Source organism: Dreissena polymorpha, chromosome 14 (assembly GCF_020536995.1).
Source record: "Dreissena polymorpha isolate Duluth1 chromosome 14, UMN_Dpol_1.0, whole genome shotgun sequence".
In the NCBI taxonomy this organism is placed as follows: domain Eukaryota; kingdom Metazoa; phylum Mollusca; class Bivalvia; order Myida; family Dreissenidae; genus Dreissena; species Dreissena polymorpha.
In genome coordinates this window covers 38,309,875-38,336,434 of record NC_068368.1, presented here as the reverse complement: position 1 = coordinate 38,336,434, position 26,560 = coordinate 38,309,875, and the positions used below count along the sequence as shown (strand labels likewise).

At 31.0% G+C, this 26,560-nt stretch overlaps 1 protein-coding gene across 1 annotated transcript; it reads right to left on the bottom strand.

Annotated features, from left to right (window-relative positions):
- Positions 1-896: 896 nt before the first annotated feature.
- Positions 897-26,560, bottom strand: LOC127858310 (uncharacterized). The gene is made up of 2 exons (XM_052395335.1): positions 26,360-26,560; positions 897-2,002 (listed from the first exon to the last, which is right to left on the bottom strand). Exon 2 carries the CDS (start codon positions 2,000-2,002, stop codon positions 1,346-1,348), a length of 657 nt encoding a protein of 218 aa, XP_052251295.1. The 5' UTR covers positions 26,360-26,560; the 3' UTR covers positions 897-1,345.

Sequence of the window (26,560 nt, the reverse complement as noted above, 5' to 3'; positions counted from 1 at the left end):
CAAGACCATTGTCCTTCATTGTTCCAATAATTTGTTTGTTTACTTTTGAAAATTAAACAATCATGTTATTAGAACTATGTTTAATACGAATATCAGTTCTGCTTTTAAAGGGTCTACTAAAATTTTTGCTGCGCTTAAAGGGGCCTTTTCACAGATTTAGGCATGTTTTGAAGTTTGTCATTAAATGCTTTCTATTGATAAATGTAAACATTTGCTCTTAAAAGCTCCATCTAGAATAAAAGTTTTAATAATAATAAATAAACCTTCATCAGGGCTCGAACCACTGACCCCTGGAGACGTGGAGTAAAATATCTCCCATATAGAACCCTCGACTATCCTTCCACATACAATGCTGGAAGTAATTGATACTATACATAAGCAATCCTCGTATTTTCACAAAATTTAACGACAACAACAGAACTCTCCAAATTATTCAATCGTTTCGCGTTGCGACATTTTATAATTTTCAGGTTTTACATAGTTATAAGATACATATAATGACTATATTAGAGCATGGTAAATGTTCAGTATTACTGTTTCCTCACAAATATCATAACTAAATCGAAAATGTGCGAAACTGAAACACCTTTTTGAAATTTTGTCAATTTACCAAAACGTGAAAAGGCTCCTTTAATACTAAATCAATATTGCTGCTTTTAATAAATACGGCTATTTTTACTGCATTCACTATCATTTCCGCTGTTTTATTACATGTGCTTTCATTGTTATATCTGCTTTTGACACTAGATATTTATATCATGACATAAAAGATAAACTTTATGATGAAATTATTTACTGCTTATTACATATTAAGGATGATATACAACAGCGTTTCAAAGCATTTATTCAATAAAACCCTGTACTATCAGTTTTGTACTAGAAAAACCAAAAAACAATTAATCTTTAGAATAACATTTAATTTGTGCAGTATATTATATGACTCGTTTTTGTTTTTTTAGTAAAAATAAAATCAAGGGCAAACTGTGCACGCCTTCAACAATGATACATATAAATGTGTTCTTTTCTTCTGAAAATGAACATAAGAAGAAAGGCAATGTGATTGAGTTACACGACTTTAGATCCATTAGTAGTCGGCACATCAAATGAAGTAAATGCGTTAATATGCAAAATAAAGATACAGTGTCGTTAAATAAATAACAGATTTGCTCCACAAAGTTATCTCTTATCAATGAAAGAAACACAAAGTTATACAAACAACACCATATTAATTTGAGCCGGATTTAAACAATAAAACAAACACTATTTTTTAAGTTATGGATGTTAAAAAAATGTTGAAGTATCAAATACTCTTAAACAAAACATTATATCTTTAACAGAATAGACCTTATTTAAATCCAAAGCCTTCGTTCTCTGATGTAACGTGGTTGGAAATGGCGTCATTATCGAAGGATCCGGATGAGAAAGGGTCGTCGCCTCGTTTGCCGAGGTCCAGGAGCCGCATCCGATTGTGAAAGGACTCCGCATGCATTCGACGTCTTCCTTCGGCTGCCAACATGTTGGCGAGTGAAGACAGTGGACCGGAAACGGACAACTGCTGCGACCGACGGCGGGACATTATCGGAGATTCAGTTTCTTGATTTTGAATGAATGCTTCCTTAAAGAGCTTTGACAAGTCGATTTTCGGATGTTCCCATTCTCTTTTCTCCTTCAGGCGGTAAAAATTAAAATTATCCTGACGATCTGGTTTGGTTGCTGACAAATCTTGCTTTTCTAAGCCGTAGGCCTTAGCCGCTAAAGCAAGAAGTTCTTCGCCATCATCGTTTGAAAATTCAGAACGATTTAAAGTTTTGGTACTCGGCGAACGTTGGTCGTTTAAGTCCGTAAAGTCTTCGTTAGTTTCCGTAATGTCGATATGGTCAGGTAAAAGGTTTTCATCTATGTAAAACTGCCTTATAGCACAGGAAACATTTATTTGTAGCAAGACGATCACAGTAACTGTTATGGCTGTATAAGTTTTTTGAGTTTGCAAAAGGTACATCATCTGAAAATATATAGGAAATACATGTTTGAATGAATAATATTGGTCAGTGATGTATGAAGCTCGTATGCTATTAATAGTTGATGTTTTGATGACAATACGAATGCATTTTAACAAGTTTTTAGTCGAGAAATTAAGTATAACAGTTTGGGACTGGAAAACTGCTTTTTAAATATATGTTTTAAACGATTTATTTTAGAATCCATTCAAATTGCGGGTTTAATGTTATGCTGTGATGGGAAAATATAAATAGGTAGAATCGTATTCGAAACGTATTTAAATCGGAAACCATCATGCCAGTCACAATACACTTATATGACACAACACTAAAAAATGAATATCTTCGTATTTCGTACTTATCAGTTAATGTTTTCAAGCAATCGTGTGACCGCGAAACTATTCTTTCAATATGCAAATTTGAGTAGTTGTGTTGAATAGAATGTGGTTGCAATTGTTAACACTAAATAAAACAAAAAGCCTATATAATATTTAAACAAAGCAATAATGTCGATATATTGTAAATTTATTTTCTTATTTGTATGTATTCACTTTAACCAGAGGCGTATATGTCAAGCACACCCTTAAAATGGTCTGACAATTTGAATAACTGCAAGCAATGACCCCACATATATTAATGGACTTCAATGTAATCATTGAAATGTGCCAGCAGACAAAGGGTTACGAAGTTTGCCACTCTTCGTTAATGAATTGCTTGACAGAGTATGCGAACAAAATGACCTCTTTATGCTGGACTCATCCTGATGGTTTCAGTGAAAAAACGTATTTAAAGCTGTCGTTTTTGTTTTGATTGTATTGTGTTTGTGCAAGTCTTAATTGTTATTCCACAACTTTGCCCTATTTTCGTTAGCATTGTTTAAATAATACTAAAGAGAGTAACATATATTTCAGTCAATACAAATTTCTGGACTGAACCTCAGTGAAGCTCTGATATTTAATTTTATTTAAAACATGAAATGGATTATCGCATTTTCTTTTATTTTGTTGTTTTTTCCATTGTTTTATTTTATTATATCATTTTTTCCTTATGTGTAAATTTGTAAAAACAAATATGGTGTAGGTATAATATACAAATATTCGATTAACATTGTTTGATCTATTTGTTGTGATTGTGGTATATTGAACAAATCATGTGAATTTCAACTTAGGCCAAGATGCAAATCAGTTATTAGATTTTATTAATACAATGTAAATATATATGTTTGTTTACAATTACATAACGTATAGAGGGACCTATATTATTGTTTCCGTCTTGTCCAAGTCATAATTTGTACTTATTTATAATGAGTAGATGTTAAACATTTATAACACTTAAGCATCTATGTAACATATGACACGAATGAAATATAAATATGGGACCATAATTGGTTGGTAAAAATACTTTGCCATGTATTAAAAATATGTTGAGTAGGTTGAAATGTTGTTTTGTGTATTTACTTTCAAAAAAGATTATCGGTCTGTTACCTGTTTTTTTTTAAGTTTTCGTTTTCTATACTCCGTACGAGTATCTTGAAGAAGGCTCTAAATTGTTTACACAATGTATGAGCTTGATGATTTGATAACGAATACACTGAAATCACTTTAAACATAGCAATGGCTCGCTTTAAATAATGAATGTCACCCACCCCTAAGAGCAATCTAAAAGACAACATCAAAACTTAAATGAACAGTCCAGAAATTCCACCAGCCATTCACAATATATATTAAACGACTCTCTATTATGTTTTCATAATAAATAACATAAATACAATTTAAATAAACAGTGTGACATACCTGACAAAATAACAGAACGAATTTAACAAAATACGTAAATATTAAGAGGACATTTCACAGAAATATCGTAATTTACCAATTACAGAGGTTTATATATCTTGACGTGTTGTCGGTCATGCTTTTAATTAATATCTTATCTTTATACTGATGCTTTTTTAAGTATTATATGAGTTGTCATTTTACTGAAACACAAGTCGATTTCACTTCTGAATCAAGTCAACACTAAAAAATGCAGGCATTTAAAAAGACAGCGTTGTGATGTATTGCTGGATTGGCTGTGTAATATACTATAACTTTAAAACATGCAGTGATTCATTACAGTGTTCATTTCTTTTACGTTTTGTTTTAACAGGGTTTCCATTTAAATGTATTTTCGAAATGGATTTCGTTTTCTAAAATAATTGTTCAGTATTGAATGAAAACAAGAAAACATAATAAACACATCAACGGTATGCAAACAAAAATTGTTGAAAAATGACCAATACCACTTCATTATATGAGAAAAGTATTAATAAATAAGCAAATTTTCAACTAGCTTCATTATGTTTAACGTATCATAAAACATGATTTCGTCCTATAATTACTAAGGTACTTAATTCAATATTATCATTTGCCCTAGTAATTTATTAATGAAACGATCATGCCGCAAAAAAAACTCATGACGTCATCTATAAGTTTGAGCTGGTTTTGCTGCACATTGCATAATATAAATTACTCGATTACAGTTTGGTGTTATATTTAATTAGCACTGTAGTTTCAGGCTATAATAGTAGAAGTTAAAACGTTCATACGAAGTATCGCAAACATACTTCTTATTAAGCAAAATAAATTATTCTTTCTATATAATTCCAATATTGAGTTTCAATGCAACATGCATCTTTAATTAAAGGCATGTTGTTTACATTAATAACTACTGATTAAGTAACAAACTTATTTGCGTTTAATATTCATTTAACAACCATAATTCGTAACAAGAGATTGTTTTGTTTATCGAAGGAATACAAAATCAATGTCTCGTGGAAAAAGTTGGTGCAAAGGCATTCATGGACCTAAAACAATATAATCAAGACCCCAGCTCTACTCGTTGTTAATTGCCACATCAAATCGTTAACCAAACATGTCAAACATACGTCTGAATAAATGTTCTTACAAAATAGACCATGTGTTTTTGTTTCACTTTTTTTTATAATTAAATTACCTGGATCACAAGGATAAATAGCTACATATCTTTATTTGTTTTTCTCGTGTCTGTGTAAATTTCTAATATGTTAGAACGTTTACATTCACAAATATTATTTTCCAAGGCAGCGACTTTAGTTTTTTTTCCTTTGTCAATTAAGAGTTGTTTTTGTGCTGGCATTAAGTATAGAAAACTAAAGAAAACCCCAACACAAGAGGCAGTTTGATGGCAACGAGATTAGGTTGCTGGAGTTTCATTTTTTGTTACCAAACTGCAAATTTTAAAATACTTGGAAACAAATAATTTGACTTTCTCAATATTTTACAATTGTGCATATATTATTTTATTATTTTTATTATAGTGTTCCTATTAATTAAATTTGTATATTTTAACATACTTTTAATGTATAGCGTGTTAATAATTGTACAGTTATTTTTCATTTTATCTAGAAGAGTTCATTTAGAGTAAGAGGGTGTTTTTATTTAGCAAAATGTAGACCCAGTATCTAAACTACTTCTCACATCGAGCATATTGGTTGGAATATGATTACACGCCATTCACGAATATCAAGTAATCGGAATCAAACACGACTTGTGACTAATCAAATGTCCGGGCTGTCAACGTATTCCCTCGACATTTTGCTCAGAATAAGAGGCAATTTAGTTGCATGTGTTTTTCTATCAAATATTCTTGAAATAGAATGGTGGAGAAAAGAAAGCCATAAATACGGATATATATATATAAACACTTCGATCGTTAAAAAATAATTTACTATTACCACAATATATAATTTAATTCATAGATATATACATATTATAACAGCAATCTTCTATTGTTATAGTCGTACAGCTTTGTATTATAAGTGTATTACTTAAGGTAATTATAAACGTTTTATAACAATATTAAAGTGATATTATTGTAAGTTTTCACTGTTGAATTGAGCTGAAAAAAATTAACAGGTCAAAAGAGTTAGTTAAAATGTGGTTACAAACCAATTATCTGCAACTAATCTTGCTACCAGTTGTTTATAGAAATATATTTTATATTCGATATTCTTACGTGACTCACCCAGTCATCTAAGCCGAAATGATCCTTAAAACAAAATTGTGTCGTATGAACGAATCTGCACTAAAACTAAATTTAGGTTCACATCGTACATGTTTGATCAGTTGTCAAACGAAAGTAAGGTTGATATTCAAATGCATTATTTTTCTCTTTCCGTGATATTGTTTTAGAATGTTGATGCTGCATTAACAAATATAAGTTTATATGAAGTGAAAACACCAAAAATAAACAACGGTTGCGATAGACACCTATAAACTGCTAGATACCCATAATATCACATTAACAATAAATATGAAGTCACCCAATACATTACGGGACTCCAAACCATTTTTTGCAAAAAGTATTTTGTGTCATGATATTCAAAAGGTTTACTTACTAAATTAAATTGAATAGGTTCAGAATCTTGATCAATTATTATGAATTAAAAATGGTTTTATTTAAGTTTCACACGCGCAAACACTATACGCATGGTCAACGAACTGACAAAATAACAATGCATTGTTAATACTCGACTTTCGAGTTCAATATAGAACAAAAACATCTTTTGGATCATTTCTTCTAAACCTACTGATAAAATATGACATTTCTGCAGTGAAATAACAACAGTGAAAACAAACAAATTTGCATTTTCACAGGTGAAAATAACACATTTTCGAAACTACTTTTTTCTTTTTTTCGATTATCATATCAAGATTTACTTTTTTTATATATTTTTTATGATCAAGAGTGAATTAAAAACGATATTCTTTCGAATCCAACAATCTTGTTTTATGTTATGCTTTTTACCATTTATTTAAATTGAAAAGAGTTTTACCGGAGAATTAGTATAATGACGTCATTTTGTGTATTGAAATGTATTGAGGCACGCCAGGGGAGAAAAGGTAACTTTTCAGTGAAAGGGAAACAGCTGTTAATTATTGTCTTGAAAAGAGGGCATAAAAGAAACATAAATTGTTTTCATATCAGTGTAAAATCGTTTGTTATATCTTACACTGACATGAACAAATATCCTCTATTTGCCTATTTGGCTAATATATTGACATTTATGAACATTTATGAAAGCAAAATAATAATTGCAGGCATAGAACTATTAGGTTTAAAAATAAATTTAGTGCATTAAATGGTGCGATACATTTAACTCTACAGAAAAATTATCATAAATATAGCTAAAAAAGAAACACATTGAAAAAAAGACGTATTTATAAAATATTCGTATAAAAATAAATGCAAAAGTATTCTTATCGAATTATATCTTACGCTGCTCTTTCATGAACAAAAATTGCTATTGCAATTAGAACGTTGCTTCCATCTTATTACTAGTATTTCTTATTTCTTAGACTAAACAAACGTATTCGAAATGTACAAAGTCGATAATAAATCAATTTTAAAGATATAAGTTTTTGATTCTTGATTTATTTTGCATACTCATATTTTAAACAGTTGCGATGTTAAGTTGTCTTGTCCAAAAAAACAAATCATTGATTATCCTGATCATGGTCTCTTATCAATGAGAACGAGATTGAAAACTTTAGTCTGCCTTACTTGATCATCCGTTAAATTGTATATATTAAAGGGGCCTTTTCACAGATTTTGGCATTTTTTAACTTATTCATTAAATTCTTTATATTGATAATTGTAAACATTGGATCGTAAAAGCTCCAGTAAAAAATCAAGAATAAAATTAAAAAAAGGAAAAGAACATTGCCCGGAGCAGGTTTCGAACCAGTGACCCCTGGAGTCCTGCCAGAGTCCTGAAGTAAAAACGCTTTAGCCTACTGAGCTATTCCGCCGAGTACACATACTTGACGTATTTTATACCTTATATAAGCAATCTTCGTAGTTTCACAAAATTTAACGACAAAAACAGAACTCTCCAAATTATTCAATCGTTTCGCGTTGCAACGCTTTATAATTTTTAGGTTTTAAAATCGTCAAAAGATGCATATAATGGCTATATTAGACCATGGTAAATGTTCAGTATTACTGTTTCCTCACAAATATCATAACTAAAACGAAAATTTGCGAATCTGAAACAACTTTTTTAAATTTTGTCAATTTACCAAAGCGTGAAAAGATCCCTTTAAATTAACAGATGGGTTAATACATATTTTTTACCAATGGACAATCGGCGGTCAATACTAAACATTTAGTAAGAGTTTAAGCACCTGCATTGTATTGTAAGATTGTTCTATATTTCTCCTCTCGTCATTTGTCTTAATACATATTCATCATTGTCTTTTGGGGTGCAAATCTTATTATTTTAAATACATTTCTATAGAAATAAGCGTGGCAAATTATCGCCTTTGTGTGGAACCTCTTGGCTCAATAGAATCAAGATGTTATTTACTCCTATAGGCAATGGCACCATCACAATTCATACTGGTCTTGCTAATTTTTCTCAGCAGCTTTAATTTGTCCTGTCTGAAACCTTTCCTTGGTGAAACAACTGTAAAGAGTCATTCGTGCTACGGTTTTGCGGTATATTCAAATTACTATGAAGAGAAGTTTTTATGGGAGATTACACGATTTTTATATGTGTTAAATTGTAATATATTGATAAAAATATGTTACAATAACACAAAATAATCAAGAAATATACATTGAAGACGAATGTCATAAAATGCAGCACAGACAAATGAGCGAAATAACCAAAGCATTCGTCTTTTTATTAGGATCGGAGTTAGTGTTCGCGTGTGGTTTGAATATATATCATAGCAGGAAATTCAAATGATCCGTAAAACTAAATTTAGATTCACATCGTACATGCATGATAAACATGCTTGCGAATTCGACAGTACATATATTTTCGATTTCAGAATTAAATATCTGGCTTATTTCGCATTTTTCTACACATGTTTTTCTTAACTTTTATTTAAGTTTATATTGACATATATGTATAAAAGCTTTTTTACACATTTTATATAAATTCACGAATTTTTAACAAAATCGTATAATCTCCCTTTAAATAACATGTATACATTTGATTTCGCCAACATTTCATGACGATGGAAACTTTTAAGTCCTTTATACAATTCTGCGATAGAAAACGGTATCAATAAAATAAGTCGTATCCTTTAACTTTATCCAGTGGTATGTGTTATTGTTTTAATTGTGCCTATTATTGAGACCGCTTCACTCGAGTATGTGCAAAATGGTGTGACTCATACGGAAAACTATGTATAAGGCAAACATGTTTTACACATGGAATATATACTTTATTTCTTATGATTGTATATTTATCGTTTTTAAGAGGAATCTATATAACTATTGTACATAATTGATAATAATAAGATGATGAACATACTGTTATGTAAAGTTACTTTTAATAGAAAACATGCCGCTGCATAGATCACCAAAGGCAATTTATGATTTTCAGCCCCTACTGTACGAGCTGTTTATCACAGAACAACGTGTGTTTATGTATCCGAGTTGAACTGGCTATCGATCCTTATTGTGTTCTTGTAATATATCTTGTAGATTTTAAAAAGCGTTAATGCATTGCATAGACCGTTTAAAGGCATTGGACCCAGATTTATTCATTATGTTTGTTTGTTGAGTACGTGTGTGTCTTGCCACATTGAAAATGCTTTGTGTCTAACTGTTCGGTGATCTGATACTTGCTATAAATAAAGGGCCACATGCTACCAAAAGGTGTCCCTACTTCTTTTGCAGCTGAAATATACCTTTAGGTGTATTTACATATTCAATGTGATTGACAAAAGCAGCAATACAATAGTTGTAAACTAAACACAATCCCCTCATAAATAGAAGCAAGACATTTCTATGTAAATCCTGAACTTATGTTCAATAAACGTTCATCATAAGATAGCAGCTGTTTGTAAACGAGCCTAATTGATTAATTGAAAGAAATGTTTCGACAATTCCCATTGGTTTGCGAGTCTTCACTAACTCATGATTGTTTAATGAAACGGTCTTATTCTCCCAATGTTATACGCAGCTACAAGCCGGAACGTGTTACCATTACAGGTTCAATCAGCGCGCTTAGTAGTGAACTCATTACTGCATTAGAGCTAATGGTGTGTGTCACAAACGCATTATAAATTGTAAAATCTTTGACGTTTATCACATGAAAGGCAAAGTCAACATCAAAACAATGCAACTAAGACAAAAACAGTGGGTAGACATTTTGAAATGGCCAATCGACTTCAGGCTGTTTACTGGAAACTAACGCTTGGTCCAACATATTATTTTATAAACTTAACGAAACAATTAAGGATAACACTTTATGTCAATATACACTAAAATACTTAAAGCAGTACAAAATGAAATAGTGACGATAACTTATGTAACGTAACATCTTGTTGTGTATACGAAAAGACATTAAAGACAGTTATATATTTTAACCAGTTAACAGCGAATGGAAATGTTCAGAGCAACAACATTTCGTGAAGAAATAATCAATTTTTCAAAAATGAAATTAAATTTTGTTCATGCTTAACTTATTTCAGCATTGAAAACAATATTTCAAGGACATCTTTACGTTTAAAATGCTAGCAGTTTGAAAAACTTCCACCTACATATTGTATGATACAAATGTATTAAACCTGACATGTGAGGTTCTTTCTAAGCTACTAAATAGTGTAACATTACATCCAGGAAATATCACTGCACGACTCCATCTTTAACAAAGTTTGAGAGACCATCTTAGACATTATGTCTTATAAACTCTGACAGCCATCGGATATTTTACTGTTTAGCGTTCAGTCCTCAGCGGGGATTTCGTATGATCTTTTATCCGACCAGGATGTTGATGCATGACCTTTGTTGTTTGTTTGTTTAATTAACTCAACTTAGTGAATATTAGTTTTATTGAGTTTCTTTAACATTACGAGAGTGCTGCACTGACAATCCTTTTGCTGTTTTTTAGTGTGAGGCATTACTTGTTTGGGGCGTTTGGTGATATTCTTGAAAATGAAATGTTGAAATGTAAGAAATGAAAAGATTATGTACTTTTACATTTCGTTGCTTTTTTTTGACCACATGTGATTTTTGCATTAATATAAACTTATGTTGGTATGGAGCATTAATTCAGTGATCTATCAAGATACAGAGATTAGCGTTATCGAGTTTTTTACGGAAATTCGCCCGGCGAAGAGATAACAGTCACGCGAGAAAGTGATTACCTTATCTAAACATGTCGAGACATGTGGTGTCACAGGCATATCAGTAAACGCTCTTAATCCACAATGGGAACATGATCTCCTTGAAGAGAATGTGGTTGCGCCTCTATCGCAAATTTTTATTTAAAAAGTAGTCTGTCTTGACTATATAATTTGTATAATTTGTCAGTCTAAAGTGAAGGCACAATTAATTTATTTGTTTTTTTATTTTATAGTAAAATCCACAATATATACTTTATTTGGAAAATTAAAAAAAAGAAAAATATCAGTTTAGGAAATATAGAGAACATCGCAGGAACAGTTTAACATCATCAATTTGATTTCAGCCGTTAGTTTTTTATATTAGTTTCAAAATGATACTTGATTAAGAAACTTACATAAAATTACAGTTTAATTTCAACGTTTCTCCATGGAATATCTTCTGGACTACTTCAGCAAAAGTCGCTAACTTCATTTTCGGCTATAGCTTTTCAAACATGAAATGTTAACTTAAAAATAGTTAAACCGATGGAAAAGGTGGATATGTAATTTTCGAAGACACAATGTGCATCGGTCTGAAATGTATCATAAATTCGTTAATGAATATCTTTGAGACTATTCACCTTAAAAGCAAACAGTTTTAGTAACCGTTTTTATATCACCTTTAAACTGATACGTAAATTAGAAGATTTTATAAAGAAACAATACACGTTTAGGCAAAAGTTAATATGTTCTTTTCAATTAGAAAATCTTTATAGGCTTGAAATGTTACAAAGAGTTGCTTAAAAATATCTCTGAGACTAGTCACGTTTCAATCAAAAAGTTTTCGTAAAGAAACATGTTGATAGTACCTTCAAAGTGATACGTAAATCGGAAGTATCTATAAAGAAACAATACGGTTTGAGGCGAAAGAAGTCGGATATGTACGTCTCAATAAGAAATCCCCATCGGTCTAAAATGTTACAAAGATCCGCTTATGAATTTCCCCGAAACTATTCACGTTAAAATCAAACAGTTTTCGTAGCCGTGTACATTTTAATATTACTTGTAAAATGATAAATAAATCAGAAGTTTGTATAACAAAACAATACAGTTTTTGGCAAAGGCGGATAAGTACGTTTTAATACGAAAATCTTAATCGGTCTAAACAAAGGTTCGCGTTTGAATATCTGCAAGACTATTCACGTAAAAGTCAAAACACATTCGTATATGTGTACATGTTGATGTAACCTTTAAAAGAATACGTCAATCTGAAGTATTTATAAAGAAACAATTAACTTTTAGGCAAAGGCGGATGTGAACTTTCCGATTAGAAAATCTGCATCGGCCTGAACTGTTACAAAGATTCGCATATGAATATCTCCAGAACAATTCTCGTTAAAATCAAAACGTTTTCGTAGACTTGTACATGTTTATATTACCTTTAAATTGATACGTATATCAGAGTATTTATAGAAAAACAATACAGTTTTAGGCAAAGGCAAATATATTCTTGTAAATAGTCTAACTCGGCCTGAAATCCCTAAGAAATTGTATTTTATACCTGCGAAAATATTTAAGTGAAAAACACAAAGTTATATACTTAAGTTTTCGATATCACGATATTCTTATACCTAATGAATTATTAAAAGAAATAAGTTTAAGAGAAAGGCCGATTTTCACTTCTTAAAAATATAGCTCGGACATAAATACTATTTCTTGTCTGAAGTTTGAACATGGAAACTTCAAACAATAAGGTATTTATCTAGCACGTATCATCGAATTAGCCAGTTTGACCAGTGCGTTCATCATTGCATTAATTTATCTTAATTTCCTACTTTAAACGCATGCAGTTAGCATATAGAAAATAAATTATTAAAAACAAAACATACAAGTAGACAGTAATCATTAACTGCACTTCTTAGTCTCTATTAACTTTCTAAATAACTCAAAGTCGTTTGACTGGAAGCAATTGTCCACTCATCACATAGCTTTGACTAATCAATATCTTAGAAATGCTTAGGATAAACGTCTTTCCTTGGTAAGTTACTTTAAAAAAGACAGAGCGTTTCAAAACAGATTGTTCTAAACAATGGATATGCATCTGTTAAACATTACAATTATTGTGCAAACTCACTCAATCATGTTTTATTTAAAGAGGCAACATATATTGATGGTTACGCTTGCCCTCCCTTTTCTTGCATCCAATAACAAATTGTTAGTTCGAATATCAGAGCCATCGGGAATGACATCCATCAACCACTTTTACAATAAGTGTCTGTAAGATTGGTTACATTCTGCGTAATTGTATTTTTTTAGAAAAGATCTAATCATGTGATCTACATGTCAATATTTTGAACTCATTTTAAAACCCCAGTATACAGAGTGGCTATACAAAATTGTGTTTCTTCTTATCTTGCGTATCGAACAAGTATAGTATTTATTCACTCTCATAATCATGACTCATCTATAGTCCATTTAAAATTAATAAAACAACAATTGAAACGCCGTTCAGCACACACCCATTATATCACGTATAAACAGAAAATAATGAAAAACTAGCTTCGTATGTAAGGAATAAAGTCTTAGTAGTCAAGGCTATATAAAAGATTTTTCTATGTTTTTGTATATATATATATATGTAATATATATATATATATATATATATATATATTTTTTTTTTTTTTATTATCTCGGATGGAAACTATCGATAATATATCTGAATTGTCTATAATTGTGACTTTTGATTGTATTTATATATTATGTGCACAAATAAAATTATCATTATTATTATTATTATTATTATTTTATTATTATTATTATTATTATTAATATTATTATAGATAAAAAATACTTTTAGATTTATTCAAGAAGGAATTTGTAAGTGGTTGACATTAAATATATTACAAAAACTATGCATTTAAATGTTAAACTATTTTTGACAATGTGTGTAACGCAATAAATATACATTAAATGTAGCTATTTAAAGTCATGTCTACGACATATGCTGAAATTGATAACGCAATGAAAATTGCAGAAAAAACATCAACCATGCAAACAAGTATCTATAATATAATTGCAATTAAAAAAAATTGTTATCAATGCTGAAAATAAATAAAAATGTAATCTAAGATCATGTATTAATATTTCAAAATGACATGTCAGTTTACATATGTTTGTAATCTTATGTCCATTTCTTTACGATTAAAACAACTTCTTTAGAAACGTAAAATATATAGCCACAATAAATATTACGATATGGTGTAAAGTAATTGATTATTTTAATCTTACTTTGTGAGGTGTCGTTCTGGTATGTCTTATAAGTCTCATTCAAAAATAAATGTAAAATAACGCTTATAACAATCGCGCATATTTTATATTTTGTAAACTATTATCAAATTTAGCAATTAGTAGTTAGTTGATAAAGTTGTCGTTAACATTGTTTCAGATATAGAGAATATTAGGTTATTAACATATATATATATATATATATATATATATATATATATATATATATATATATATATATATATATATATATATATAAAATAACATATCTTTTTGTAAGGCAAGGCTTAGAATAATATAACGGCGAGGCTTGCCGAGCCGTTATTTTATTTGTGCCGAGCCTGATGTATTACAAAAATAGCAGGCAGTGATCTGCTTTTCTGTTTATCATACCTCTACGTCCCCGATGTTAAAAAATAATGAAAAAAATGCTTAAAAGCTGCAGGTTTAGCGGGAAAGAATATGACTTTTGTCGTTTGACGTGCTAATAATGACGTCATGAGCACGCGCGCTTAATATTAAAAATGTTTTTTTGCTGTTTATGTTGCATTTTGTGTTTAAAATATATTACATCTTGGTATCAAATTGTTTGTTTTGTTGAACCTGATTCGATTGTACTAAACAATGATTACTTTATAGTTTATTCCAAGTAATATGACCATCCTACACACATGACTGATAAAATAACTTCCTGTTCACCATGATATAAAAAAAATCAGGCAACATTATATCAGGCAGATATCAATGCGGCGGTATGATAAATTGCTATATGACGGTCATGCACTGTCAAAAAGTCACAATAATGCATGTCTTCTGTTCATATTCTATTATGTTACATTTGTGACAATAAACATCATAAGTACAAGCCAAACGTGTGGTCTTAATTATGGCAGGTCTTAATTTAGCCATTATGGTTTACATGTTTTAAAATGCGCAAATTCGTGGCCGTTTAAATTGCCGTATTAATTTTGTATTCAACACTACGGGTTATTTGTTTACGTACAAATCTGGACTTGTTATCCAACGAATTCCCGATAACTCTTAATTCGTTACATTGACTTTGGTGAGTAAAGGTGTTTTCTTAATTTATGACCGTTATTTTTCACACAGAAGACATACTGACATATAAAACCACAGAAAAATATATGGTAAATTAAAACCATGCACTCATATTAAAAAAAAAAAATAAATTGCAAAATGGCAATCTAAAGTTGTTTCCTAATAACGGACTTAATACACCATCATAAACCTTTATTATGAAACAGCAATACACGTGTGCAGTAATAAAACAAATCGAAAACAACCAAAGTAATATTAAGCATCTCTGACTAAAGCAGTTGTTATATTTATCAAGTAAATAAAATTTGCTAAATTTAGAAACTGTTACAATCGATGTTAAACTTAAAGAAACGTATAATATGTTATGAATCAGTAAAATATTTGTTAACCATTGTTCTACCATAACTTAATTTTCATAATTATTATGATCAATGTCATCACACTTGTGTATTTTTGCATTTGGCTAAGAAGCAATTGTAATGCTTAAAGCTAATAATTGTTGTTGTTGTTGCTGTTGTTATCCAACAAGTATACGTAAACTAAACTTATTTGGCACGTTTCTCGCTGCCTATCACCTTAAACCGAACCACGTATTGTTTTTGCTCCAATATCACATTCTAGATTGCGACCACCCATCAAACAGATTTCTCACATAAGCAAGTGTCTCTATAGAGTCGATTTCCCACGGCGTAAATTTATTGTTTAGGAGTTATTTAACCACTTGAAATAAAATTGGACATTGCAGGAGACGTTTTAAAATCAGACTGTTACATATAGTAAGATAAGATCATTCATGAAAGACTTGCGTAACTCACACCAAAAAGTTGTGTTATTATTAATTTTGTTGTTTTGTTTATTTGAATCATTTACCCTATTCTACTTACTGTATCAACGTATTGTGAAATAAGACATTTTATACAGGTGTCATGTTATTTTGTCAGCTTAATAGATATCTTAATAAATAAGATTAATTGTATTTAGCCCTTGTACAAATGTGGCCAATTAAGTGATTTAAATAGGCTATACACAAATCTATATGTCTAATATTCACAAATAGAAAGCCTTATATACTGCGTACGAATTGAGGAATCATACAATTTAGACAGAAATAAATATGTAAATTAAAAAATTGACACAATTCACACGTACGAAATAAAACTTTAAGCTTTATTACGTTGGTAGTTTCGCTTGTTAAATGCGTAAATATAAAACTTATATAACTTATTTTTTTTTAAATCGTCAATAATGGGATATTTTTCGCAAAATAACAATGTTCCAAGGAGAAACCAAGTAGGCGTGTAATTTCTTGATGTGATTGTTGGTGGTGGTGGCTTTTAAATCTGTGTATGTATTTGTGCGCGCATGTATCCTTCGTTAATACTAGAAAACAGCAAATAATTAAATATCCCGGGCGTAGACAGTGTACGCATTTTCCCCATTTAACATATCATGAATAAGTCTATTATTATATTTACATCTTGCTTGGAATTCTTTGTATCCTTGACAGATATGTTTTATAAAATGGGAAATGTATGCAGATATACTTGACTCAAAATAGTCGTAATGTATTAAATACTGCAGAAAACATGAATATATTAAGCTTTATAGTCATCTAGTGCGAATGACTTTCTTAATATGTCAAAATGTATTGACGTATCTCTGTGGTTTTGGAGCAAAAATGGGATGAGAAATCTTATTAACCGAGTATACATAGTAAGAAATGTATACAATAATATACCGGAAGTTTCCGATATGCTTACCTTAATCAAAAAATGGCAAAACTATGTACATGGATTAATAAAAAAAGTATAGTTTACTTTCCATCTTAGAATTTAACCACTAAAGTAAAAACACAGTTCAGTTAAAAAAATAAATTATAGTATTAAAATTAAAATATTGAATTCAAAGTTGTTGTCACACGTATCAAAACTATGATGCATTTGCATGTATTTATATTAAATAGATTTTCAAATTCGATTTATAAATCTAAAGCGAGTTAGGGGACAATATAGAACATCTTTTGATATATTTCAAAGTTTATTTTTAAGTTTAACAAGAACAATGTAAGTATAGCTGCCTGACAACATTTACATATATTGCAACGATGCTGGTCATTAACTCGTAGGTGTTCCTTTAAAACAGTTACTTCATAACAGCTTCTTGTTAAACATTGACTTGACTAAGTAAAAATAAAAAATAAAAGAACTTGTCAAATTGTCTATTTGTGTAAGACCTTTCATGAATAATTCCTAACAAAATGTTGTACGGTTTCTTTCTTGGAAAGATAATCAATAATGAATAAACAAAGATGCGAGGTGTCTAGTAAACTATCTAATAATTCAATCATGTTTCTCATGTCTTCAGGTTTATTCCTAATGGTTTTAATGGGTAATGCATCAATACATTTTCGAGTTTTTGTAGATAAATTCAGAAAGAAATATTTTAACTAAAAATATCTACCATTACAATATATTTGAAAAGTTAATATGCACATTTGACTACGTATTCGTTTTATAACCTTCAGTATGAATAAACCTAAATCCGAAGAATTCATGTTCCATTCTTCCGACCACATCCCATTTGATATTGATCTCCATATTTATTATCTAACATTAATGTCTAAAAGCCTGCTAGGAACTTGTAAAACATTATAAATGCAACTGTATTCGTCAATAAAAAACTGATCTTAGATTCCAAACAATATATGAATAATGTATCATTTTATGCACCCGACACATAGCAACTTGATATTTGGCATGCATGTGTATCTCATTGCGCTGCACATTTTGAGTGGTTAAAGGTCAATGTCAAGGTCAAACTTCAAGGTCAACGGTCAAAATCCATGTATCAAAGCGGCGCAGTAGGGGGAATTTTTTTCTGGAGAAAAAAAACATCTCTTGATTTAAATAACATAATTGTTAGAATACAATTTGTAATATTATTATTTAATGTTGAAATTGTGCTTTCGCTTTGCATTGCGAATACTTAGTATATGGACATTTTGGGATTCTTATTTTTTTAAACAACGTTTTCAATTCATTTTTCGATGTGTGCCATTGAGTGATATTTGAAAAGGATATGTTATTAATCAATTTACATTAAATTTATAAATTTAAAAAACAAGCTGACATTACATGTATAACATTGGTGATGTTAATGAAGATTTCAGTATTAAATTGTGCCAGCATAACTACTAACTATGTTTGTGTGCGTAATACGTGTTGAGCAGAAGTAAATACGTTAGAAGATTGTTTTATATAATTGAACTTATTTATGCCTAGTGGACTCTCTCATCCTTCTAAATTGGATCAATTTATTTCCAAAATTAGGGAAGTCTAGTATATTTATTTCTATATTTAGAATATTTCTTACAGAAATTCCTTTAAGCAAACAGCGCAGACCCTGATGAGACGCCGCATCGTGCGGCGTCTCATAAGGTTCTACGCTGTTTGCCAAGGCCTTTTTTCCAGACGCTAGGCATAAATGGGTTTATGCATAAACAAGTTTGTTTTATTTCTTTCATCCGACTTAAGCACATCATCTAAATATTTAATTTAGCCCTTTATGTTTTTAATATTATAAGATTATTGTTTTCAAGTTATCTCTCGCAAAGAGAAGACTTTGATAGATTCACATCGCCAGTATATCGCGTAATAATGGTGTTTATATTGAATTAGGTTCAAGAGAGGTTCCACAATGATGCGCTGATCCTCACGAATTCCTAAGGGTGCGTCAATGAATGCTATTTGATTTGTTGAAAACATATGCATAAATCCCCGTTATTTTCGTAGATACGATACATGGGCAAGGAGTTTGGTATGCCTTTAAATAAGTTGTCTTGATCAAATATATGTATTTTATGCGAGAAAATAAATAAGGCCTATATTTATCATTTTCCAAAGTTTAATATCAAGTGATAGTATGTTGTTTTTTATTTACTATTTCACCGTCTGTATGGTTTTCGAAGAAGGTCAAAAATAAGAAATGTGTGTATGACGGTTAAAATATGTTAAAAGTCTTGAGAAGTTCAAGAATGCGTTACGTATGTTGCGCAATATGTAAATGAATTTAGACTTTTATGGCGATACAAGAAGTTGTTTGTATATGAATAATCCATAAATTATACAATGATTTTGGAAGCATAGATGAGAAAAAGCTTATAGTTGAATCCATTGCCATTCAATTATTTGAAGCAATATGCGTGTTATTCAATACTTTAAGTCTCTTAACGACACCATTATCAGAGGACTACAGCCAAGCAATCAATGAACGATCCCCTACAATTATACAAAATTAAAAAGCTATAATAAGCACACACATACTATTTATTTCAGAAACATTGTTTTGCACGAAATTGTTCCGATAAAACCATTGTTTGTGCACATCTTATATGGCATCGGAGATCGGAATAAACTTGCCAAAATACAATAACGTGTTTATATGAGTTCTTAATTGGCGTTTCCAATCCATGAGAGGCGTATGTATACGACGCCATTAGTCTTGTAGCAGTCAGTTAAGCAGAAATGGAATTATATAAGCTCCACTCATCACAAATATATCTTTAAATCGTAAGAGACATGTGGGCGACCAAAATACCAAACCAACACGCAAGAAAATCTGTAAAATAGGAACGCCTAAGTATTATTTGATCGTATTTTTATGCACGCGATTGCGTGCAATACATATGCAGTTAATTGTGTAAATATACTTCTCTCATACCGAGTGTTGATCTTGTTCATTTTAACTAACACCGAGCGATATCTAATATTAAAATTATGAAAATAAAATTCATCACCGAAAAGTGTCCAGTATCATAAACGCCATTAACTACAACTTGGTATAATAACGGTTTTTTAACAATAATTTGAATTTATATTAGATGCGCATTACACTACAGTTATAAGTGGTTCTATACAGGAAACATGAAGCCCTGAAAAAACACCTAAGGCATTCTTGTTCACATCCGATAGATTGTATTTAAATCAAGTGACAATTGCCTAAAGCATTCAGGTAAATACATGCAAAACACCATAACACATTAAAAGATAACAGCTAGAATCAGCATAATGAATTGTTAATTCGAAAAGTGTTGAATTCAAATCAAATCAAAGGCATGTCAATACCTCACATTAAGCGCGGCAGCATTTACTTATAGGGTAATGTTCACGATTGGCAACAGCATTATTTCACAAAAGACACAATATGATTAATTATTAAGTCACCGCTATTGAACTTTCAATGTAAAATGCGTTTGGGGCGTGTACAGATTAAAAGACATTCCGAACTTCAATATGTCACTTACATGATCAGCACCGTAAAACCTACCTTATTAGTTGTTTGGATTGAGAGAAGAGAAACATAGTGTAAAAGTTAACAAGAAATATCTTTAAACAGATATACGGCGTTGATGTTGTAATGCTTGAGACCAGTGAAGGAGATGGAATGAAACGACCATGTATTTTAATAAAGATAGTGAGTGATAATAAGATAATATATTTTAATGTATTAACAAATAAAAATGAAGAACAAGAAGAGGTGGAATTGTATGTTTTATTGTAAATAAGTATTGTAATGACGAGGGTTTCATAATTGAACGAGTAATACATTAGTTTCAATAGGAAAAGAAAACATATTCGCTACTGAAATACTATGAACATTATGTTGGAAAGAAATAAAAGATAATGTGTTATGATATGTACAGATGTTAGTAGAATGTAAACATAAAAGACTCAATATTGCAAGCATCATAGTGATATGATTTTTTTGCAAAAAAAAACGAACTTTATATAAAAAATGAACAAAACAAAGTACGAAGAAACATATTTACACTAATGAACGCAAATATGGATTATAATAAATCAAAGACAGATATATTTCCAACACCTATATATTTCCTTAGTATCGCGGGCTACCGCCCCCAAACCCCCGCTTTGTCGATAGAGGTAAACAATTGCGTACCGGTAAAGTGCAATCTAGCCTGTTTATGTAGTGTTTAGTGTGGCCGCAACGGCATGTAAACAATAGATTCTTTTAATTGTAGAGACATGTGATTAATGCTATACTGCTTCGTAAACTAAGGAGAAACGTTTCGATGCAATGTTTAGAGGATGTTATATTGTAATTTACATGTAATTAACAATATATTCATATTTCATAAACAATATGCATCCAATGTTTTAGTCTGGGAGCCATACTACTAATGTTTACGGTGATTTTTGTATTATTAGCCAATGCACAATTCGGGTTTATTCATTTCGGACCTATCATGAACGAAGGTCATCTAAGGTTAAAAGTGACGTTAAACAGCTATGCCGAAAAAAGGTTAAAGGTGCGGTTTATAGTCTGCTTTGATACCGTATGCATCTTCAGCCAACTTTGACATTTACCCCCCGATCACTGGAATTTAAGTCGTCCGTTTACATATGGCGCCAAAGGCAGCCACGGCACATTGACTTATTTCCCTCACAGGTACCCATTTAAACACCTGGGTGGGGAGGAGCAAGCGAGGGATTATTTGTTTGCTCAGAAAAGTCCAGTGCCCCGAGCGGGATTCGAACCAGGGACCTTCCGATCCCTAGAGCAGCATCCTACCACTAGACCACCGTCCCCACAGACTACTGTCCCCAATGTAAGTAGGATTCACACGTTCGACCCATTCCTTAACTCTCCATTTATCGACCGTAGGACATTACGAGCTCTTTTCACCGTTTTAGGGTGTGTCAAATCAAGTACTTTCATTGGATCCCTCACGGTTTCATGAGGATATTTTTGACCAGTTATACAACTCGTACTACAGAGACTTCGGGTTTGTTGTCAAAATTGCGTCGTCCGTAGAATTGGAATTTCGTCGTGCATGTATATACTTTAAAATTGAGAATTTAAAAGACTTTCAGAGTAAAAGTATCTCTAGTCTCTTACATGGGCGCGATGTCTTTTTAAGCACTCGGACAGGTGGATGGAACAGCTTGGTGTATCAAATAACAATTATCCAGGCGAAGCATTGACACCTCCAAAGCGAAATTCTTTTTGTAAACTGCGATTCAGTTGGTCTACTGAAAGGTTACAGTTAAAGGTCAAAACGGCGTGTATAGCTTATATTGTCCCGCGCCTTATGCTGGTGAGTAACGGAATGAATTAGTCGTGGGTATCCGACTATGATGTCATTTATATAAATTAATTATTGTAAGAAAATAATTATTAATAAAACTGTTAAGGTATCTTCTTTACATAGTATTAACTATTTCAAACATAGTAATGATTATATCATACACTTACAATGAGCTAAATTAAATATTACAGAAACTGTTGAAGAAGAATGTACACAATAGCAAATATCATAGTCAATACCTTAATATCAAATTACTGCTAATAGTTATTAGGATTTTTGACAAATTCTGGCTTATAACACGATATCAGGCAAACTAACGGTGTCAGACATGCTCCAGATTCGTTGACTCTGTTTTGAATAGGTGGGTTGAGAGAATTAGCTTTATAATTATTTTGTGCATTATTTAATTGAACATGAGCCATCGTATCGTGCGTAGTGTGAACCTCACAATATGTTCCCGCCTGGCGTGTCGCAATATCGCATATCCGTCAAAACAAAAAATTCGTGGAATTACTAATGGCAGATTTTTAAAGTGTATCAATTCTGAGAATGTATTTTGTTTTAATAAGTCTTTGGTCATTCTAAGAAGCATCAGCAAGGATGTAAGTGTAGGTAAGACATGTATTTCTGAAATATATAAATGCTCTGATATTATGATTATTTCAAGAGTCAACTTAAGTTAAGTTTGACTCAAAAGAAACGTTGTCAAAGATTGAAAATGAAAATCCGCATCGTTAAATGCATATAAGAAGATCACAAAATATTGCAAAAAATGAAGCAGGTTTATAAATATGAAATCGCCATTCTGAATGTATTTACACATGATCAAACTATATGGGCTAGGTTGAAGTCATTTCAAAATTGTTTTCACATAAACCGAGAAAGATCAATCTTTGACCACTACTCTGTAATGAAAAATTAACTAAGCAATACTAATTTCATGAGAATATTTCTGCAATATACATATTGCTTTTCTTTCGGCCCATAGTGCGTTTGCTGTGAATGTCAATCGCGTTTGAAGTTGCTGACACCGAAGCAATTTTAAAAGCTGATGACTTCATACTTGATATTGTTCCCATGTTACTGAATAATGCCTTGTGTGTAAACCTTTATATTTCTTTATTTAAAACTTCTTTATTAATGAAGTATTATATTGTATCATTTAATACATCGCTTTTGGAATACACACCTACACCACACATAATACCTCGCTATTAAAAGCAGTTTGGTGAGGCGAACACAATAGTTTCTTAATTGTTGTTAACCAATGGTGTGCTGTATTTATAAATAAAAATATTAAAACATGTCCGTCTTTTTGACAAATGTCATTTATATATATAGTAAAGTCAATTTCGGTATTTGTATTAATCCATAATAATTATGAAATAAAAAAATGAGACACACTGTACAATTAAGGATTTTTAACTTGTCCGTGTATTGAGAAACTATGTTTAAAATACGAGTTCTTTCAAGTTATAAACGGAAAGATATACATAATTTTTTTATTATTATTTTGACTCTATTTCGATTGTTAAGTATCCTTACACGATAACATATAGTACCAGTGCTTAATTTATTCCTCATTGTAGTCATTAAATTTGAATTGTTTAATGATGATGGGAATGATTTATTCTAACAATTATTAATAACATATAAATTAACATGCAAGAGGAAGCATTCCAGAAAAACGCCCGCGCGCTCGAAAGTGCCCTTTTGACAAAATACTGCGCGTCCAAAGTGCCCTTTTGACAAAAAAATCCCCCCTGCCCTTTTCAAATCCTAGCTGGAGCACTGTAGTACATATGTTTTCTTTAGCATGAGTGATGTGAGTATTGTGTCCTTTGTTTGACTCTGAAGTTGTCAATGGAATCCATGATTTTTGTTATTGAAAATGGATATTTTTCAAATATGTGACCAAGTTTCTTTGCGTAATTATTATCACAATCTAAGAGCATAACTTGGATCAATCTGTTTTACCTTTCTTCTTGGTTATGCCATCCAATATTGGGCATACTTTCCCGAACTGTCCGTCAGTCCGTGATTCTATCCTCGCGGTTAGAGTTCCAGTTTTCATCTGATCGTCATTTAACTTGTAGAAATTCTTTATAAAAAAAATAAAATTGATGCCAAAAAGCTGAATCCCATAAGGCAGTTTGGGGTTATGGTCTATGAATTAGCTTTGTACTTTTATTATTGTCCGCCATTTTTTTGAAAAGTAAAAAAATATAAACTTGAAACTTTTAAGTAGAGTACGAAGATCTCAGAGAGAGGAAGTGAATTGCACAAGAATCACAAACCTTGCTTCACCTATTGTTAAGCTTTTGTCATGTGTTGATGTTTTTACTTAAATTATGTCTAGTGAATATCTTGAAATTAAAAGACATATTAATTGGAAACTTCAGAGGTAGGTGAAATCATTATTGAGATATGCAATGCACAAGAACTATAACTTTTCTATATTTAGAGTGATTGCCTGTAGTTATTTTTGTATTAAAATTGTGTACGGAGCATATCCTCGAAACAAAAAGAGGTATCCAATCGAAATTTCATAGGTTCATTGTTCTTCTCGTTTCAAGTTATTGCCCTTTGTTTAGTGTTTAACATATATTTGATAACATAAACAGAATAACTGTTCATCAAACACTCATGTATGTGTAGATATGAATTTATCGGTGGCATCGGCATAATAATTACAGTTCTTAATTGAACGGTTGACATAGTTAATAATATCTTTAGTTTTATTGTATCCCATTCGAGACTCTTAATTAATATTATCTGAGAGATTCCAATAAATACAGAAATACTTCGATTTTTCATAAATACTATATTGTTTGATTACCTGTGTAGATGAGTTTGCAATAACTCAATTAGAGGTTTGTGAAAAGCGAGATATTCACCAGTATCTAAATGCTGACTTTACATTCTTTGTCCTTAGATTTAATACCAGGTTATTAAATGTAACAAACACAGGCAAAGTATGACTGAACGAAATTAACTCTATACGTATGTGTATTATAAAAGATACTTTTAAGAGCATTCATAAACTGCATATGTTTACAATGTGTAACGTTGTTTTTTTTCACATTCGATACTCTTAATGAAAATTAGCTTAGAGTTTCCAATAAATACAGAATTATATCGACTCGTCATACATAATTTACTGTTTTTATTATCTTTGTGGATAAATTTTGCAATAACGTAACCAGAGGATATTAAATTTCAATAAAAACAGACAAAGAATGACTAAATCAATTAAACTATAGACTTAATGTCACTTAAGTGTACACTAAAAGATTCTTTTAGTGCATCCAATGTTGGGTAATATAACATTCCAAGTTTTCTTACTTGAATTAATTTAACAGTAAATTGCCTATGTTACCATGGTCGAAACTCCGATTTGCACATTCGCAATAGACTATTTATATTAGTTTTATTTTGAACACATCCTAACTGATTTGTGTATTCACACTTTTGCCGACTATTTGTTTTACAAGTGTTAATTCATATCATGTCCGCAAGATTCATGTCGGTCCACAGGTGGACATAATATTCACTATGTCATGGCAAACAACTTCTTGCCACATCGTATGGCGAATAAAATTATAACTAAATCAAACGTTAACTTATTATATTACAACATTAAGCGACTTCATGCATCTGCTGTTTTAGTTTGATGTGTTTTGTGGCATGTGATGTTTAATTAATGTATGGGAAAACCCACTTAACTTCACATAAAACCGTTAATATATTTGTAACATAAATAGACTTACCTCGGCGGAAAGAAAATGGTAATCGGTTTGAAGAATTATCGCAGAAAAATAGTTTAAACAAGTATTTTCCAATTAGGATCACAATTCTAGAGTTATTTCTTTATTATCCAATGTTTTACTGACACTGTTTCAAGCGACACTGGCCAGCCATTGTAAAAGGACTACTTTCGGTATATGAAGACTCTCTGCGTCGCTCACACG

Excerpts from the sequence above, each read along its gene's own strand:
- LOC127858310 (XM_052395335.1), bottom strand. The coding sequence starts at position 2,002 with ATGATGTACCTTTTGCAAACTCAAAAAACTTATACAGCCATAACAGTT.